The following is a 21188-nucleotide window of genomic DNA, read 5'->3' as shown; positions in this document are numbered from 1 at the left end:
ATTCCTGGAAGCTGAAATTGTCACATTTCTTCCATGGCCTGCATACTCACCAGACATTGAGCATGTTTGGGATTCTCTGGAGCAACGTGTACGACAGCGTGTTCCAGTTCCCGCTAATATCCAACAACTTCGCACAGCCATGCAACAGCCTAATCATCTCTATATAAAGGAGATGTGTCACGCTGCATGAGGCAAATGGTGGTCACACCAGATACTGTTTTATTTAAGGTATCTGTGACCAACAGATGCAAATCTGTATTCCCAGTCATGCGAAATCCATAGATTAAGGCCTAATTAATTTATTTCAATTGACTGATTTCCTTATATGAACTGTAACTCAGTAAAATCTTTGAAATTGTTCATGTTGCGTTTATATTTTTGTTCAGTGGATATAAGTTATTTTTACGTCATTTAGCAGACGCTCTAATCCAGAGCGGTTTACAGGAGCAATTAGCGTTAAATGCCTTGCTCAAGGGCACATCAATAGATTTTTCACCTAGTCGGCGTGAGGATTCGAACCAGAAACCTTCTGGTTACTGGCCCAACGCTCTTAACTGCTAGGCTACCTGCCTACTGTGATAACTACATAATGTAGTACTAGGTAATGTAACATGCAGTCATTTCGGCTTGAGTCAACTGATTGTAGATCAGCCGTCCTACCACACCAGTGACCTGAATCCATCTGAATCTGAACACACACTAGAAATGTTAGAGCGGAGCGGACCCATGAAGAGGCAGGAAGAGCAGCTGTTCTGTTCTGCCCCCCCCTGGAATGGAAAGGCCAGCAGAATGTCATGCTTTGTACTGTTCTACTCAGACCAACACACACACACACACTTGAGTTCCCCATTTAGAACTTAAGTGACGTCCATGAATGTTTTCATAAGTACTGAAACCGGTTTTGTACCAAACATGCCCAATGTTTTTATGTGACCTACATTTGACCTTAGATGGGTATCTTTGACCCTCAGTCTCACCTGTTTGTTCTGGTTGACATGAAGAGGGAATGGGAACTAATGTTCTCTGTGAAACATTGATGATGGTGTCCTCTCTGAGCATCTAGTCTAGCATTCATCTCTAGTCCATGTTCTCTGTGAGGATCCACTCTAACCCATCTCCATCTCTCTTCCCCAGAGTTCCCACCTGGCCCTGATAGACACTCTGATGTTGGCGTACACGGTGGAGATGGTGAGTGTGGAGCGGGTGATGGCGTGTGTCCACAGATGCTCCTCCCCTCTCAACGACCCCTCCTCCCACCCCGACGGACACATCAGAGATCTGCCCTACGACACTGAGGACGCAGTCACCACATGGATCAACAAGGTAGGGTACTAAGATACACACACAATCCTCTAATACCAGAGATATTACATATTAGGCCCCACTGTATATTCTTAAATCTGAGATCCCAGAAAGGAGAAACAACACCACTGGCCTCCCCTGGCACATTTGTTATTGTTTTTGTTTAGAAGAAATGAGCAGCCAGCGTTGTGGGTAAAAAGCTAGTAGAACTCAGCTGTTCTATGGTGCGTGCAATGATGTCAGAGGAAAAAAAACTGTTTGTTGTTTTAAGTAACGTCTCTGTTGTAATATTGCAAACGGACGTGGCAGTTTCACACGCAGCTTCCATTTTTTATTTTATTTTACCTTTATTTAACCAGGTTGGCCAGTTGAGAACAAGTTCTCAACATGTCAGATCAGATTACTGAGAGAGACCCCGGTCAGAATAAACTTGATCTCATTCTAAGGTCTGTGTACACAGGATTGGGAGGTTTAACCTCTTACATCTAGACGTTCCGCTAGCGGAACACCTGCTCCAATATCCAATGATGGGCGTGGCGCGAAATACAAAGTCCTCGAAAATCCGAAAACTTCAATTTTTCAAACATATGACTATTTTACACCATTTTAAAGACAAGACTCTCCTTTATCTAACCACACTGTCCGATTTCAAAAAGGCTTTACAGCGAAAGCAAAACATTAGATTATGTCAGCAGAGTACCCAGCCAGAAATAATCAGACACCCATTTTTCAAGCTAGCATATAATGTCACAAAAAACAAAACCACAGCTAAATGCAGCACTAACCTTTGAGGATCTTCATCAGATGACACTCCTAGGACATTATGTTATACAATACATGCATGTTTTGTTCAATCAAGTTCATATTTATATCAAAAAACAGCTTTTTACATTAGCATGTGACGTTCAGAACTAGCATACCCACCGAAACCTCCGGTGAATTTACTAAATTACTCACGATAAACGTTCACAAAAAACATAACAATTATTTTAAGAATTATAGATACAGAACTCCTTTATGCAATCGCGGTGTCCGATTTTAAAATAGCTTTCGGTGAAAGCACATTTTGCAATATTCTGAGTAGATAGCTCGCCATCACGGGCTAGCTATTTTGACACCCACCAAGTTTGGTACTCACCAAACTCAGATTTACTATAAGAAAAATTGGATTACCTTTGCTGTTCTTCGTCAGAATGCACTCCCAGGACTTCTACTTCAATAACAAATGTTGGTTTGGTTCCAAATAATCCATAGTTATATCCAAATAGCGGCGTTTTGTTGTGCGTTCAAGACACTATCCGAAGGGTGACGCGCCCGGCACGTTTCGTGACAAATAATTTCAAAATATTCCATTACCGTACTTCGAAGCATGTCAAACGCCGTTTAAAATAAATTTTTATGCGATTTTTCTCGTAAAAAAGCGATAATATTCCGACCGGGAGTCGTTGTTTTCGTTCAAAGACTGAAAATTTAAACATGGAGTCGTCTCGTGCACGCGCCCCCAGTCTCATTGTTCTCAGATCGACCACTATCCAAATGCGCTACTGTTTTTCAGCCATGGCCTGCAAAGTCATCATTCAACGTTCTGGCGCCTTCTGAGAGCCTATGGGAGTGTTAGAAAATGTCACGTTACAGCAGAGATCCCCTGTTTTGGATAGAGATGATCAAGAAGGACAAGAAATGGTCAGAGAGGGCGCTTCCTGTTTGGAATCTTCTCAGGTTTTGGCCTGCCAAATGAGTTCTGTTATACTCACAGACACCATTCAAACAGTTTTAGAAACGTTGGAGTGTTTTCTATCCAAAGCTAATAATTATATGCATATTCTAGTTTCTGGGCAGGAGTAATAATCAGATTAAATCGGGTACGTTTTTTATCCGGCCGTGAAAATACTGCCCCCTATCCATAACAAGTTAATCAGGAACTAAATGTACGTACAGTCAGAGTCTTAGCCCTAAAAGATAGTTCTGGTTAGCTGCTAATATTCGGATAATGCATCCCCACCGTTGGAATCCTAATAACATCCCACTAAATCAAGTCTGGCTCTGTGTCATTGAGCTTGTTTACATTCCTCCCTGCAGAAGCCCATGTGCTTCCTGCTCCCTGCTGCAGGCCAAGGCCAGACGGATACCAAAATGTACACGCACACACAGACACACACGTGTACACATAATGAGCCACGCATGGAAAAATGCACACTCACGCAGAGATATGATGGATGAACACAAATATTAACATGAATACACACACACTCATGAAACACACAGATACACACATGATCACTTACTTATGGATGGACTCACACATTCTCACACATAGCAGCTCGCAGGCATACAGTAGTGTACCATAGTGAGTCTCAGTTCATGTTGTGTGTGTGTGTGTGTGTGTGTGTGTGTGTGTGTGTGTGTGTGTGTGTGTGTGTGTGTGTGTCATCACTGGCACTGGAGCCTTTTGAAGAGAACACAGCCCTAGAAAAACAAGATTAGGACTTTTTCATTAAAACCTAATCAGACAATGGACTCCTATTTCCCCATGATGTTTGTAACACTCGTACACAACAAGGCTTAGAGCTGGAACGTTTATGAGCCTATGAGAGATGTTTTCATGTGCTGAATGATGTCATAGTAGTGCTTTGAAGTTTAACTGAAGTAGCTTCATTGTAGAAGCTGTAATATCACCTACAGTTGAAGTCAGAAGTTTACATGCACTTTTGCCAAATACATTTAATCTCAGTTTTTCACAATTCCCTGACATTTAATCCTAGTAAAAATTCCCTGTCTTAGGTCAGTTAGGATCACCACTTTATTTTAAGAATGTGAAATGTCAGAATAATAGTAGAGAGAATGATTTATTTCAGCTTTTATTTCTTTCATCACATTCCCATTGGGTCAGAAGTTTACATACACTCAATTAGTATTTGGTAGCATTGCCGTTAAATTGTTTAACTTGGTTCAAACATTTCAGGTAGCCTTCCACAAGCTTCCCACAATAAGTTGGGTGAATTTTGGCCCATTCCTCCTGACAGAGCTGGTGTAACTGAGTCAGGTTTGTAGGCCTCCTTGCTTGCACACGCTTTTTCAGTTCTGCCCACATATTTTCTATGGGATTGAGGTCAGGGCCCTGTGATGGCCACTCCAATACCTTGACTTTGTTGTCCTTAAGCCATTTTGCCACAACTTTGGAAGTATGCTTGGGGTCATTGTCTATTTGGAAGACCCATTTGCGACCAAGCTTTAACTTCCTGACTGATGTCTTGAGATGTTGCTTCAATATATCCACATAATTTTACTTCCTCATGATGCCATCTATTTTGTGAAGTGCACCAGTCCCTCCTGCAGCAAAGCACCCCCACAACATGATGCTGCCACTCCTGTGCTTCACAGTTGGGATGGTGTTCCTTGGTTTGCAAGCCTCCCCCTTTTTACTCCAAACGTAACGATGGTCATTATAGCCAAACAGTTCTATTTTTGTTTCATCAGACCAGACGACATTTCTCCAAAAAGTATGATCTTTGTCCCCATGTGCAGTTGCAAACCGTAGTCTGGCTTTTTTATGGTGGTTTTGGAGCAGTGGCTTCTTCCTTGCGGAGCAGCCTTTCAGGTTATGTCGATATAGGACTCGTTTTACTCTGGATATAGATACTTTTGTACCTGTTTCCTCCAGCATCTTCACAAGGTCCTTTGCTGTTCTGGGATTGATTTGCACTTTTCGCACCAAAGTACGTTCATCTCTGGGAGACAGAACGCGTCTACTTCCTGAGCGGTATGATGGCTGCGTGGTCCCATGGTGTTTATGCTTGCGTACTATTGTTTGTACAGATGGACGTGGTACCTTCAGGCATTTGGAAATTGCTCCCAAGGTTGAACCAGACTTGTGGAGGTCTACAATTTTTTTTTCTGAGATCTTGGCTGATTTCTTTTGATTTTCCCATGATGTCAAGCAAAGAGGCACTGAGTTTGAAGTTAGGCCTTGAAATACATCCACAGGTACACCTCCAATTGACTCAAATGATGTCAATTAGTCTATCAGAAGCTTCTACAGCCATGATATCATTTTCTGGAATTTTCCAAGCTGTTTAAAGGCACAGTCAACTTAGTGTATCTAAACTTCTGACCCACTGGAATTGTGATACAGTGAATTATAAGTGAAATAATTTGTCTGTAAACAATTTGAAAAATTACTTGTGTCATGCACAAGGTAGATGTCCTACCCGACTTGCCAAAACTATAGTTTGTTAACAAGAAATTTGTGGAGTGGTTGAAAAACTAGTTTTAATGACTCATACCTAAGTGTATGTAAACTTCTGACTTCAACTGTACATTATGGTAGCTGTAATCTCCCCTACATTATGGTAGCTGTAATCTTACCAACATTATGGTAGCTGTAATCTCACCTACATTATGGAAACTGTAATCTCGACCTACATTATGGAAGCTGTAATTTCACCACTCAGAATGCTTAATCTGCCACAAGAGACTAGTCACCGCTGAAAGTCACTGTTTCCTATCGTTCTCTCTCACTTACACACACAAAAACAAAACCTCTATATTCATTCCCCCTCATTACACTCATTGCTCGTTGGTAATGTGACCCTCAATAATAACCTCTCTCTCCCTCTCTCTCTCTCTCTCTCTCTCTGTCTAGGTGAATGAGCACCTCAGGGAGATTCTGGTGGAGGAGCAGAGGTTGAGAGAGGGCTCTTGTCTTGAGACCACAGCTACAGCAGCTCAGAGGGTGAGTACAGACATTCCCCCTGCTAACAGAAAACATGAACTCAGTCTCATGCCAGCTGTATAGAGAGACACTGCTACGCTATGAGAGAGAGAGACTGCACTGCAGGGACTTATGTAAGGCCTACATTCTTAGAAAAACATGTTTTGGCTTCCATGTAGAACCCTCTGTGGAATGGAACCCAAAAGGTTTCTACCTGGAACCAAAAATGGTTCTCCTATTGGGGTAACCGAAGAACCCTTTTAGAGGGGTGGGGGAGAGAACATTGTCTTTTGAGTACTCTGTCAATTGTTGACACAGGAGACAGTCACAGTAGCCACTGGGTCATTTCAGATTGAATAGGACATATAGGGAGGATTCTAGCAGCTTCTTACCGCCCACTGTTCTGGATGCAGGGCTTTTTCTGCTTAGAAAAGTCTTGGCCGTGCCGCCTATGTGTCCAAACCGTATTAATATTCAGGATGGAAAAGCATACCTTTGACATATTTTATTGACATAATTTTATATATTTTTTTGCTTGTACATAAGGCATATGTTTTGTCCATTTGCAATATGATTTCAAAGGAAGTCAAAAGTCACCTTTTTTTGTTGCCAAATGCCATAAGAAATGTCCAACTGCAACATGAAAGTATTGAATGTGCCAAATCAGGATGTTTGTCCATTTGCCATGTACGATCATAGGAAGACGGTTTCCAAACCCAAAAGTCAGTGAACCATGTCCAAATGGCATTTATACTGCCCAAATGATATATAGCCCTATGTTAAGCTATGAATCAACCTAGATGGTCTATTTGTCATGTATGATGAGGGAGAAGTGGGACAATGACAATTACATCACAAATTTGACATGCTCAAAAATACTGCAGAAATGCAAAATTGACTGGCCCGATGAACTCAGGATGGCCGGGCAGTAACTGTGGTTCCTCTCCATCGCTCGTTGTGGTGTTTTCATCATGTCCATTTGGTGATGTTTTTTCACTATTGAATCAAATTGCAAATATACAGTACATTTGCAATATGTTTCAATGGGAATTTACCATCACAAATTTGACATGCTCAAAAATACTGCAGAAATGCAAAATTGACTGGCCTGATGAACTCGAGATGGCCGGGCAGTGCTAGTGGTTCCTCTCTATCGCTCGATGGTGACATGAGAGAAGTGGGACTCCATCAGTCAATGAGATATCATTCTGACACCAAACTGATACCATCTTACACCAAACCCACTTTTTCCAACTTGTTTAGAGGCCAACTATCACATATATCAGAGCAGGCTCATAATTCACAGCTCCTTCAGATTAAACCATAATAAAAATGTAAAACATGTAGTTACATTCTAGCTGCGGGTCCAGCTCTGCCTTTAGGTGTAGGCCTAGCTGAGGCGACCCCGAATCCCAAGTTTTGGCTCGATAGTTCATTTGGAGCCCGAGCAGCGACCATAATTGGAGCTGAAAATCCACTTTTTCAGGGCGTTGCTACGGGGTCCTTGAATGAGCTATCGGACAGAAACGTTGGGGTCCGTCTCTACGGCTCGAGGCGGTTTCAATGCACCTAGCCTTGCGACTCTTGGACATTTCTAAATGTTGTCATTTTCGTGATGGTCAAAATGAATTGAACATATTGCAAATGTACGAGGTTGTTTCTCAGTCTGAGAACCTTCTAGAGCCACATAACTCACCGTGCACTATCGACTTGAGCTCTAGAGCAGGTTTCTAACGTTTAGCTCTAGCTCTAGGTCTGACGGTTCTTTGATAGTTCGAACAAAGGTAACTATTGCGGGCATTGTGTGTGTGTATGTGGGTGAGTTTTTCTTGGAAATCTGATGGGATAAATGACTGATTTACAGTTCATGAGGGTTACCTAGTCACACATATGAAGTTTTGGAAAGATGTGACTTTTTTAACCCTTCAAAACAAAGCTACTGTGACCCCAATTTAAGGCACTTCCGGTTGGCACAGGAAGCTTAGAGTCGACACATGTTGTCATTGGAGTTTTACGTCTTTACGTTAAGAATTGATTGATTTACACAGGGTTGAATTGAGTGATTTTCACAATCTGCAGGTTGGTTATATCAAAACACCTTTAGGGTGTTTTTAACAACTTCTGGTTGCTCCAGGTTGCTTAAGCTTAGAATCGACACAGGTAGACCTCACAGTAGCCTGATGGATTGTCATCGAAGACCGGTTCATAAGGCATTCATAACCCACATAGGCTTCAGGTTGAATTAAGGGGAATAGGCAATATATTCCTATGGGGAGAGAAGTCATTGCAAACGGTTTGATGTAAACACCTTCTTTTCACTGTTAAGGGTTAATGCTACATGGTCAAGGTTAGGCTTGCACAGATCGGGAGGACCTCAGGAACGTTCCTGAGGTCGAATTGTGCTTCTAACCCTAATGGTTCTCTCGCTGTCACACAAAAGCACTTGACATTTTGGGCCTACTTTTTTTCAAGGTCGCTGCGCTCAGACCGAGCGAGCTACAGTCAAGCGGGGCATCTCATTGAACTTGGCACAGCCTATAGATAATGGTAATGCTATTGCAGGCTCTGTGTGTCTTTAGCACTGTGTCACTCCATCCTTGCTGTGTGTGTGTGTGTGTGTGTGTGTGTGTGTGTGTGTGTGTGTGTGTGTGTGTGTGTGTGTGTGTTTGTGTGTGTGAGAGCTTTTCTTTGACATCTGATGGGATAAATGACTGATTTACAGTTCATGAGGGTTGCTTAGTCACACATATGAAGTTGTGGAAAGATCTGACCTTTTTAACCCTTCGAAACAGCCCCTATGACACCATTTTAAGGCACTTCTGGTTGATACAGGAAGCTGAAAGTGAACACATATCCTCCTTGGGTTAGGCTCTTATAGAATATTGAGTTTTAAGTCTTTACGTTAAGAACTGACTTATTTACAGAGGGTTGAATGAGTTTGTGTTATTTCAGAAAATCACAGAAATCTCGCAGAGCTCCGAAACCCGCCTTAACGGATTCATCTGAACACGCTGCAACTGGATCTGTAACTTTTTGGGGGGAAAAACTCTTTTTTTTGAACATCACCAAATGTACATTGTACGATTTCTCTTAAATGACGATAGATAAATGTCTGGTTCTTTTTTCCTGACACCGTAGGCTCATGTACTTTGATGTGAAGCAGTCAAATTAGCGCTCTATTTTCATTTTTGACCTTTAATCCCAGAAAAATGGCCTTAACTCAAAAAGCGTTGAGGCCTCGACTCCATATTGTTCGGGGCCAACTGCCCATTATGCCAAACCTATGCTCGCCAAGTTTCGTCTTCAAAGACTTTTCTGTTTAGGAGAAAAGGCCACGTCGTGAATCGTGATGATTTGTACATTTGCAATATGATCCATTCGCCTTCCATTCGCTCTCTGTTGTTATTTTCCGGGACAGGTGAAAAATGACCAAACTTTGAAAATGTTATTAAACGGAAACCGAACGTCCGAGAGACTTCGTTCGATGACTTCCCGGAAGATCCGGCCCCGGTGCACGGCCCGCCGCCGTAAGCTGATTTTACAAACGTTCGCGGACATCTAGTAAGGGACCGTACATTTGCAATATGGACTTCCTCATCAGTCATACAACAAGTGCCGAAATGTGCGCTTCATGTATGTAAAGAGGGCATTGTAGCCTAGTAAAGAGGGCATTGTAGCCTAGTAAAGATGGCATCATAGCCTAGTAAAGATGGTATTGTAGCCTAGTAAAGATGGCATTGCAGCCTAGTAAAGATGGTATCGTAGACTAGTAAAGATGGTATTGTAGCCTAGTGAAGATGGTATTGTAGCCTAGTAAAGATGGTATTGTAGCCTAGTAAAGATGGTATCGTAGACTAGTAAAGATGGTATTGTAGCCTAGTGAAGATGGTATTGTAGCCTAGTAAAGATGGTATTGTAGCCTAGTAAAGATGATATTTGTAGCCTAGTAAAGATGATATTGTAGCCTAGTAACAATGGTATTGTAGCCTAGTAAAGATGGCATCGTAGCCTAGTAAAGATGGTATCGTAGCCTAGTAAAGATGGTATCGTAGCCTAGTAAAGATGGTATCGTAGCCTAATAAAGATGGTATCGTAGCCTAGTAAAGATGGTATCGTAGCCTAGTAAAGATGGTATCGTAGCCTAGTAAAGATGGTATCGTAGCCTAGTAAAGATGGTATTGTAGCCTAGTAAAGATGGTATTGTAGCCTAGTAAAGATGGTATTGTAGCCTAGTAAAGATGGTATTGTAGCCTAGTATAGATGGTATTGTAGCCTAGTAAAGATGGCATCGTAGCTTTGTAAAGATGGCATTGTAGCCTAGTAAAGGTGGTATTGTAGCCTAGTAAAGATGGCATTGGTCGATCCGTCATGTCTCCACAGTCTGTTTTCATTGCATGCATCTACATCATACTACATGTTTAGCTTGAATAACCCCAGACTAAACTAGTGTGTGTGTGTGTGTGTGTGTGTGTGTGTGTGTGTGTGTGTGTGAGGAGCCTTTATATACATCCATACGTCCCTCTCCTTACTCTGATTCCATACATTAACTGTCATTGACCAACATCTCTCCGTGTTGTTGTTGCCATGGCTGCAGGCGCGCTACAGGAGGGAGTATGCCCAGCAGAGGTCAGCTCCATCACTCCCCCTGGTGGACAATCTGCTGAAGGACAACACAGATGGCTGTGCCCTGGCCGCACTCCTCCACTTCTACTGCACAACTTCCATCAGACTGGAAGGTACCATACAGGAGGATTATTCCATCACTTCACACCTGTAGCCTTCTCTAATTGGTCTGCTTTATACCAATAGGTTACAGTAACGTAACCTATTCACTCACAATGGAAAGTACAGTAGGCTGTCGTTACACAAGTGTTTGACCAGATGAGCATAGGTGAAGTTAGGCCAGAATCACAGAAATTAGTTATATTAGAAAATATGGGCATTCAATCACAGCAAACAATATATTTGCTGGACAATATGCAAGCTATATGGTGACAGTATGCATCCAACAGGTGTTGAAGTATTAGAGAGAGACTGTTTGGGAACAGAATTACCTCAGGGCTCAAGAAAATGATCACTTGTAAATGAAAAAGATACCAGTACCATCAATAGCTATATTGTTTCAACCATTAGACTCACAGACAACTGAAGAGGGAATTTCCCCACAGTATGACCTCAGGATCTATTCTGGGACAATTTCCCCACAGTATGACCTCAGGATCTATTCTGGGACAATTTCCCCACAGTATGACCTCAGGGTCTATTCTGGGACAATTTCCCCACAGTATGACCCCAGGATCTATTCTGGGACAATTTCCCCACAGTATGACCTCAGGGTCTATTCTGGGACAATTTCCCCACAGTATGACCTCAGGGTCTATTCTGGGACAATTTCCCCACAGTATGACCCCAGGATCTATTCTGGGACAGTTTCCCCACAGTATGACCTCAGGGTCTATTCTGGGACAATTTCCCCACAGTATGACATCAGGATCTATTCTGGGACAATTTCCCCACAGTATGACCTCAGGGTCTATTCTGGGACAATTTCCCCACAGTATGACCTCAGGGTCTATTCTGGGACAATTTCCCCACAGTATGACCTCAGGGTCTATTCTGGGACAATTTCCCCACAGTATGACCTCAGGGTCTATTCTGGGACAATTTCCCCACAGTATGACCCCAGGATCTATTCTGGGACAGTTTCCCCACAGTATGACCTCAGGGTCTATTCTGGGACAATTTCCCCACAGTATGACCTCAGGGTCTATTCTGGGACAATTTCCCCACAGTATGACCTCAGGGTCTATTCTGGGACAATTTCCCCACAGTATGACCTCAGGGTCTATTCTGGGACAATTTCCCCACAGTATGACCCCAGGATCTATTCTGGGACAATTTCCCCACAGTATGACCTCAGGGTCTATTCTGGGACAATTTCCCCACAGTATGACCTCAGGGTCTATTCTGGGACAATTTCCCCACAGTATGACCCCAGGATCTATTCTGGGACAGTTTCCCCACAGTATGACCTCAGGGTCTATTCTGGGACAATTTCCCCACAGTATGACATCAGGATCTATTCTGGGACAATTTCCCCACAGTATGACCTCAGGGTCTATTCTGGGACAATTTCCCCACAGTATGACCTCAGGATCTATTCTGGGACAATTTCCCCACAGTATGACCTCAGGATCTATTCTGGGACAATTTCCCCTGACCCTGCCATTACACACCCACATGTGTTTTTCTGGTTTGAAAATCCCAGAATTTATTTAAAATCGAAAAATCATTTACAGCCAACTATTGTGTCCATTAAGTATTCAGATAACAGCTGTAAAGGGATTCCAAATGGACTCATTGCATTTATTATTTAAAATAATTGATGGTGTCAAAGTACCATCAACAGCAATATTGTTTTTTTCATTAGACATGCGGACAACAGTGACAATGACCCCTGACCTTGAAATGAGCTCACCTGACAGGAACCTCCCTTATCACCATGACCTCAGTCTTACAGAGAATAGCTAACACACACACAGAGAGAAGAGAGAAAATAGCTTATCCGCTATCCTGCCCAATAGATATGATACAGAATGATTCCACTGGAAAGAAGATTAGCCCCTAGTGATGAAGTCAATGTGTACAATTTGGCCAACAACGTCAAAGAGTCCATGAGGTTCAGGTTTATTCAATAATAATGGTGTCATTTGGGGATGAACAATTAAACCTGAGTGAAATACATATCATGAGAGATAGCGAAGGAGAGAGAGAGGGGAGAGGGGGGCAGAGACATGAGAGAGCGGGGAGGGAGAGACAGAGAGAGAGATGGAGAGAAAGGTAGAGAGGGGGGCAATGAAAGATATGAGGGAAAGAGAGAGAGAGAGAGAGAGGGGAGAGTTTTTTATTTGACCTTTATTTAACTAGGCGAGTCAGTTAAGAACACATTCTTATTTACAATGACGGCCTACCGAGGAACAGTGGGTTAACTGCCTTGTTCAGGGGCAGAACGACAGATTTTTACCTTGTCACCTCGGGGATTCAAGCTCTAACCACTAGGCTACCTGCCACCCCAAAAGAGACAGATGGGGAGGGAGGGGAAGAGAGAGAGAGAGCGAGAGATATTAGATATTAGTGGCCTGTTTCAGTTTTGAGCCTGTTTATACAGTAGCCAGTGGGCCAGACTCCACCCACTATTCCAATAATGCCCCAGGGCCTGGCTAAGACGTGATTGGTCAGGAGTTAATAGCAACATAGTCCGTTGGATGAGAGAAGAATGTTGACTTATTTATTGAAAGATAAACATTTCCACTCCCTCTACTTGTGCCCAGTCATATATAGATGGCTCTGTGTGCTACTATCAGATGTTCACTGCCCTCGACCCTGCCTTCTAACCCTGCCTCCTTCCGCTGTTATTCTGGCCAAATACTACAAGTAATACTAAATACTTTACAAAAGGTACATTTCTAATAAAGTACAAATGCAAATAAATGTCAATGTTTTTAAGACAGACCATGGCCAATCTCAATAATATATATTGTATAAACTGTATATGTACACTACCGTTCAAAAGTTTGGGGTCACCAGGAAATGTCCTTGTTTTTGAAAGAAAAGCACATTTTTTGTCCATTAAAATAACAGAAATACAGTGTAGATATTAATGTTGTAAATGACTATTGTAGCTGGAAACGGCAGATTTTTTAATGGAATATCTACATAGGCGTACAGAGGCTCATTATCAGCAACCATCACTCCTGTGTTCCAACTGGCAGCTTCATTAAATATTACCCACAAAACACCAGTCTCAACGTCAACAGTGACGAGGCGACTCCAGGATGCTGGCCTTCTTGGCAGAATTGCAAAGAAAAAGCCATATCTCAGACTGGCCAATGAAAAGAAAAGATTAAGATGGGAAAAAGAACACAGACACTGGACAGAGGAACTCTGCCTAGAAGGCCAGCATCCCGGAGTCGCCTCTTCACTGTTGACGTTGAGACTGGTGTTTTGCAAATACTGTTTAATGAAGCTGCCAGTTGAGGACTTGTGAGGCGTCTGTTTCTCAAACTAGACACTCTAATGTACTTGTCCTCTTGCTCACTTGTGCACCGGGGCCTCCCACTCCTCTTCCTATTCTGGTTAGAGCCAGTTTGAGCTGTTCTGTGAAGGGAGTAGCACACAGCGCTGTACGAGATCTTCAGTTTCTTGGCAATTTCTCGCATGCAATAGCCTTCATTTCTCAGAACAAGAATAGACTGACGGGTTTCAGAAGAAAGGTCTTTGTTTCTGACCATTTTGAGCCTGTAATCAAACCCACAAATGCTGATGCTCCAGATACTCAACTAGTCTAAAGGCTATTGATTCTTAAATCAGAACAACAGTTTTCAGCTGTGCTAACATAATTGCAAAAGGGTTTTCTAATGATCAATTAGCCTTTTAAAATGATAAACTTGGATTAGCTAACACAACGTGCCATTGGAACACAGGAGTGATGGTTGCTGATAATGGGCCTCTGTACGCCTATGTAGATATTCAATTTTTTAAAAATCTGCCGTTTCCAGCTACAACAGTCATTTACAACATTAACAATGTCTATACTGTATTTCTGATCAATTTGATGATATTTTAATGGACAACGGTTTTTTGCTTTTCTTTCAAAAACAAGGTAATTTCTAAGTGACCCCAAACAAACAAGCCATTGATGCATTGCTGAAGCTTTTCGAATCTATTTGAAAACAAACCCTTAAACTCTAACTCCGCCCCTGTGCTCTCTCCTCTCCCCACCATCCAGATATCTGTCTGAAGGAGACCATGTCGCTGGCTGACAGTCTGTACAATCTGCAGCTGGTGCAGGAGTTCTGCAGGGACAACCTCAACCACTGCTGCCACTTCTCCCTGGAGGACATGCTCTATGCCCACTCTTCCATCAAGGTAGGCTCTATGTTCATTCCTCCATCAAGGTAGAACCAGGGGGACAGGGCAGAGAGGGAGGCTGTGGACTAGGGAGGAGGTCTGGGGGGACAGGAGGGGGGCTTGGGGACAGGAAGGGGGCTGGGGAGAGAGGAGGGGGCAGGGGATGGGCTGGGCTGGGGGGACAGCGAGGGACCAGGGGGGTCATGGACTGGGTTAGGTAGGGAGGGATATGGAGTGGTATGTGTGGACAAATGGCTGAAAGGGGGTATTTTGAATTTAACCTTTATAGAGTTAGTAATGATACATATAGTTAGTAATGATACATATAGTTAGTAATGATACATAGAGTTAGTAATGATACAGAGTTAGGGTTAGTAATGATACATAGGGTTAGTAATGATACAGAGTTAGGGTTAGTAATGACACAGAGTTAGTAATGATAGTTAGTGTTAGTAATGATACATAGATTTAGTATTGATACATATAGTTATAGTAATGACACATATAGTTAGTAATGATGCATAGAGTTAGTAATGATACATAGAGTTAGTAATGATACATATAGTTAGTAATGATACAGAGTTAGGGTTAGTAATGATACATAGAGTTAGTAATGATGCATAGAGTTAGTAATGATACATAGAGTTAGTAATGATACATATAGTTAGTAATGATACATAGAGTTAGTAATGATACAGAGTTAGGGTTAGTAATGATACATAGAGTTAGTAATGATACAGAGTTAGGGTTAGTAATGACACAGAGTTAGTAATGATACATAGTTAGTGTTAATAATGATACATAGATTTAGTATTGATACATATAGTTATAGTAATGATACATAGAGTTAGTAATGATACATAGAGTTGGTAATGATACATAGAGTTAGTAATGATACATAGAGTTAGTAATGATACATATAGTTATAGTAATGATACATATAGTTAGTAATGATGCATAGAGTTAGTAATTATACATAGAGTTAGTAATTATACATTTAGTTAGTATTGATACATATAGTTAGTAATGATACATAGATTTAGTATTACTACATATAGTTATAGTAATGATACTTATAGTTAGAGTTAGTAATGATGCATAGAGTTAGTAATGATGCATAGAGTTAGTAATGATGCATAGAGTTAAAAATGATACATATATTTAATTATGATATATAGAGTTAGCGTTAGTAATGATACATAGAGTTAGTAATGATACATAGAGTTAGTAATGATACATAGAGTTAGTAATGATACATAGAGTTAGTAATGATACATAGAGTTAGTAATGATACATAGAGTTGGTAATGATACATAGAGTTGGTAATGATACATAGAGTTGGTAATGATACATAGAGTTAGTAATGATACATATATTTAATAATGATACATATATTTAATAATGATACATATATTTAATAATGATACATAGAGTTAGAGTTAATAATGATACATAGAGTTGGTAATGATACATAGCGTCAGTAATGATACATAGAGTTAGTTGGTAATGATACATATCGTTAGTAATGATACATAGAGTTAGTTAGTAATGATACATAGAGTTAGTTAGTAATGAGACATAGAGTTAGTTAGTAATGATACATAGAGTTAGTTAGTAATGATACATAGAGTTAGTTAGTAATGATACAGAGTTAGTTAGTAATGATACATAGAGTTAATAATCATACATAGAGTTAGTTAATAATGATACATAGAGTTAGTTAGTAATGATACATAGAGTTGGTAATGATACATAGAGTTGGTAATGATACATAGAGTTAGTTAGTAATGATACATAGAGTTAGTAATGATACATAGAGTTAGTTAATAATGATACATAGAGTTAGTTAATAATGATACATAGAGTTAGTTAGTAATGATATAGAGTTGGTAATGATACATAGAGTTAGTTAGTAATGATACATAGAGTTAGTTAGTAATGATACATAGAGTTAGTTAATAATGATACATAGAGTTAGGGTTAGTAATGATACATAGAGTTGGTCATGATACATAGAGTTAGTTATGATACAGAGTTAGTAATGATACATAGAGTTAGTTAGTAATGATACATAGAGTTGGTAATGATACATAGAGTTAGGGTTAGTAATGATTTGGGTGTGTGTGTGTGTTTGTGTAGGAGGGGCCCATGTTGCCATACTGATTGTTCCGCGAAGTCAAATAAGCGTTGGTGTGTGTGTGTGTTGCTATTCCAAAACAGACAGGACCCTTTAGCTAGCCAAGCTCTCCCCTTAAGACAGACAGACAGAGGCTGCTTAGAGAGAAGTGGCATGCTATTTTCTCTGTGCCTGTCTCTCCCTGTCTCTCCCTGTCTCTCCCTGCCTCTCCCTGCCTCTCCCTGCCTCTGTTGTTTTGCCCTTTTCTATCAGAGGATGACAGTACTGTTGATTATTTATGTGCTACAAATAACACATAATGAGTTCTGATTTCCTGCTCATTCATACAGAATGAGTTCTGATTTCCTGCTCATTCATACAGAATGAGTTCTGATTTACTACTCATTCATACAGAATGAGTTCTGATTTACTGCTCATTCATACAGAATGAGTTCTGATTTATTGCTCATTCATACAGAATGTGTTATGTAAACATGTAATGTAACCATGTAATGTAACCATGTATTGTAACCATGTTATGTAACCATGTAATGTAACCATGTAATGTAACCATGTAATGTATCCATGTATTGTAATCATGTATTGTAACCATGAATTGTAACCATGTAATGTAACCATGTAATGTAACCATGTAATGTAACCATGTATTGTAACCATGTAATGTAACCATGTATTGTAACCATGTTATGTAACCATGTAATGTAACCATGTAATGTAACCATGTATTGTAACCATGTATTGTAACCATGTAATGTAACCATGTAATGTAACCATGTATTGTAACCATGTATTGTAACCATGTAATGTAACCATGTAATGTAACCATGCAGTGTAACCATGTATTGTAACCATGTATTGTAACCATGTATTGTAACCATGTAATGTAACCATGTATTGTAACCATGCAATGTAACCATGTAATGTAACCATGCATTGTAACCATGTAATGTAACCATGTATTGTAACCATGCAGTGTAACCATGTATTGTAACCATGTATTGTAACCATGTATTGTAACCATGTAATGTAACCATGTAATGTAACCATGTATTGTAACCATGCAATGTAACCATGTAATGTAACCATGCATTGTAACCATGTAATGTAACCATGTATTGTAACCATGCAGTGTAACCATGTATTGTAACCATGTAATGTAACCATGTAATGTAACCATATAATGTAACCATGTAATGTAACCATGTATTGTAACCATGCAGTGTAACCATGTATTGTAACCATGTAATGTAACCATGTAATGTGGTTATAGACTGCTAGAACACACACACACCATGCACCACTGGGTGGGTATAGACTGGTCACAGTGCTACAAGCGTCTCAGGGAGGGGCAGAGAGTGAGAGAACTGGTCCTGAAGAGCAGCTAAAGGCCCTGGCATGGAGCTAACTCACTACTACTGGTCAAACTTTCTCCATAACCCCTAACCATAACCCCTAACCATAACCCCTAACCAGACCACCACAGTGTGGGTGGGTGTCCTACATAACCCCTAACCATAACCCCTAACCATAACCCCTAACCATAACCCCTAACCAGACCACCACAGTGTGGGTGGGTGTCCTACATAACCCCTAACCATAACCCCTAACCATAACCCCTAACCATAACCCCTAACCATAACCCCTAACCAGACCACCACAGTGTGGGTGGGTGTCCTACATAACCCCTAACCAGACCACCACAGTGTGGGTGGGTGTCCTACATAACCCCTAACCAGACCACCACAGTGTGGGTGGGTGTCCTACATAACCCCTAACCATAACCCCTAACCATAACCCCTAACCAGACCACCACAGTGTGGGTGGGTGTCCTACACTCTAAACTCAATTCAATGTCCAAAAGCTCTTGACAATCCAGATGGGAATATCCAAGCAACAATGTTTTGAAATCTGCAGTCCAGTCTTAGTTTGCGGGGAGGTTCTGGTCAATGAAGACCCTCCATTCCATAGAGATAGAGGCCCAGTCAAAAGAAGTGGGTGAAAATGCGCTCAACAAATAAATAACTCTTGGATGGAGGTCTCCAGAGCTCGTCTGTTTCTACCATTTAAATCATTAAAGGAATGAAGCCGTATTATACTCTGTGTTGTGTGTGTCTATGGCACTCTCTAATATATATCAGTTTTCTCCACTATACACTAGATGTTGAGGTAACGGTGAAATCTGAGGCTGCCAATAACACACACACCCACACTCAGTTACTTAGCAACCAGGGTAGCTGGGAGGCAGCTTTACCTGCTATCCCTGACCTCATCATTGATCTACTAGCCACCATACAGTATGTTGCCTCATCTGTGACTTGTCTCAACAGAGACACCTTCTGGACAAATGCAGTTATTTGGATGTATTACATTTCCTTTCCCCCTATCTAACTCGTGTGTGTGTGTGTGTGTGTGTGTGTGTGTGTGTTTTGTCCTGTTGCAGAGTAACTACCTGGTGGTTATGGTGTGTTTTGTCCTGTTGCAGAACAACTACCTGGTGGTTATGGTGTGTTTTGTCCTGTTGCAGAACAACTACCTGGTGTTGATGGTGTGTTTTGTCCTGTTGCAGAGTAACTACCTGGTGGTTATGGTGTGTTTTGTCCTGTTGCAGAACAACTACCTGGTGGTTATGGTGTGTTTTGTCCTGTTGCAGAACAACTACCTGGTGGTTATGGTGTGTTTTGTCCTGCTGCAGAGTAACTACCTGGTGTTTATGGTGTGTTTTGTCCTGTTGCAGAACAACTACCTGGTGGTTATGGTGTGTTTTGTCCTGTTGCAGAGTAACTACCTGGTGGTTATGGTGTGTTTTGTCCTGTTGCAGAACAACTACCTGGTGTTTATGGTGTGTTTTGTCCTGCTGCAGAGTAACTACCTGGTGTTTATGGTGTGTTTTGTCTTGTTGCAGAACAACTACCTGGTGTTTACGGTGTGTTTTGTCCTGTTGCAGAACAACTACCTGGTGTTTATGCTGTGTTTTGTCCTGTTGCAGAACTACCTGGTGTTTATGCTGTGTTTTGTCCTGTTGCAGAACAACTACCTGGTGTTTATGGCAGAGCTGTTCTGGTGGTTTGAAGTGGTGAAGCCTTCGTTTGTACAGCCCAGAGTCTTTGACCCACAAGGTAAGGATATTGGTGTGTGAAAGCCAAAAAGGATGATGATGGTTGGGATTATGAAGATAAATCAACCTCATTTGCATATCACATTATATTTCAGTTTTGACCAGAACTCAGATCACGTCACATACCTTTATTAACTTGAGAATCCTGAAGAATGATTGGTGTTTGTTTGTACCCAGCCGGTGATCCTGCTCATTCATCCAGGACTATGGGTCCTATGTGTAGCCCAGCCAAAAAGGACTTTGGGGACAGACCTGACAGCCCAAAACACGACAGGTATGAATTAATATTGAGTGGAGAAATATAATCACCTGTAGTTATTTCATTTTCTCTTATTGAACAATGTTGTGAAAGGTCCAGCATAGTTCAACTTAGCAGTTACAGGAGGTATGCTCTTGAGCTTTATCGTAAAATTCTCTCTCTTGCTCTCTCACTCTCGCTCTCTCAGGCTTCAACCAGACTCTGCTTCAGGTAAGAACACAGGAACTACCGACCCCTCTCCTCAGAATCACAAACACTCCTTTATCTTATCTGGCTGAAGACTCTTAATTACTACTGATAATCTGTGTGAGTCAAGCTAATCATTTTCCTTGTTCCTGGCAGGTGTGATCAAGAGGTCGTCGTCCATGTCCTATGTGGACGGCTGTGTGGGGACGTGGCCTAAGGAGAGACGGTCTCGAGGCATCTCCTTTGAGATTCCTCTGGACGGGGACCCAAGCGCCCCTCCCTGTCGGGGTCCTTCCCTCCGAGGCATGACCCGCTCTGCCAGCACAGAGGGCCTGGGGGGGCTCAAAGTTCACCACACACCTCGTGGGGGTATGAGGCACCAACTCCCCTTTCAGCCGGTCAGCGTTAACGGTCAGGGTTGCAGTGCCGGACACATACCTGAGGAGGACTACGACAGGGACTCACTTAACTACAACTCCCATAAAGCACTGGGGCGTGGGCAGACTCAGCCACACAGGAACCAGAGCGAGTACGTCTGATGGATCTGTTGTGGGTTTTAATGTCTGCA

General features: G+C 41.5%; 1 protein-coding gene across 3 annotated transcripts in view; it reads left to right on the top strand.

Moving 5' to 3' along the window:
- The window catches only part of LOC115157447 (calmodulin-regulated spectrin-associated protein 2), a 67062-nt gene that overhangs the window by 33428 nt on the left and 12446 nt on the right, over positions 1-21188 (top strand). For all 3 annotated transcript variants that reach the window (XM_029705706.1, XM_029705705.1, XM_029705704.1), the window contains exons 3-10: positions 1135-1323; positions 5945-6034; positions 10608-10749; positions 14802-14941; positions 20086-20176; positions 20353-20449; positions 20622-20644; positions 20777-21149. In XM_029705706.1, the coding sequence (XP_029561566.1) occupies positions 1135-1323; positions 5945-6034; positions 10608-10749; positions 14802-14941; positions 20086-20176; positions 20353-20449; positions 20622-20644; positions 20777-21149 (1145 nt within the window). The remainder of the gene's footprint in view (positions 1-1134; positions 1324-5944; positions 6035-10607; positions 10750-14801; positions 14942-20085; positions 20177-20352; positions 20450-20621; positions 20645-20776; positions 21150-21188) is intronic.

This window comes from Salmo trutta, chromosome 21, assembly GCF_901001165.1.
Source record: "Salmo trutta chromosome 21, fSalTru1.1, whole genome shotgun sequence".
NCBI lineage: Eukaryota > Metazoa > Chordata > Actinopteri > Salmoniformes > Salmonidae > Salmo > Salmo trutta.
This window is presented reverse-complemented; position numbering and strand designations above follow the sequence as displayed.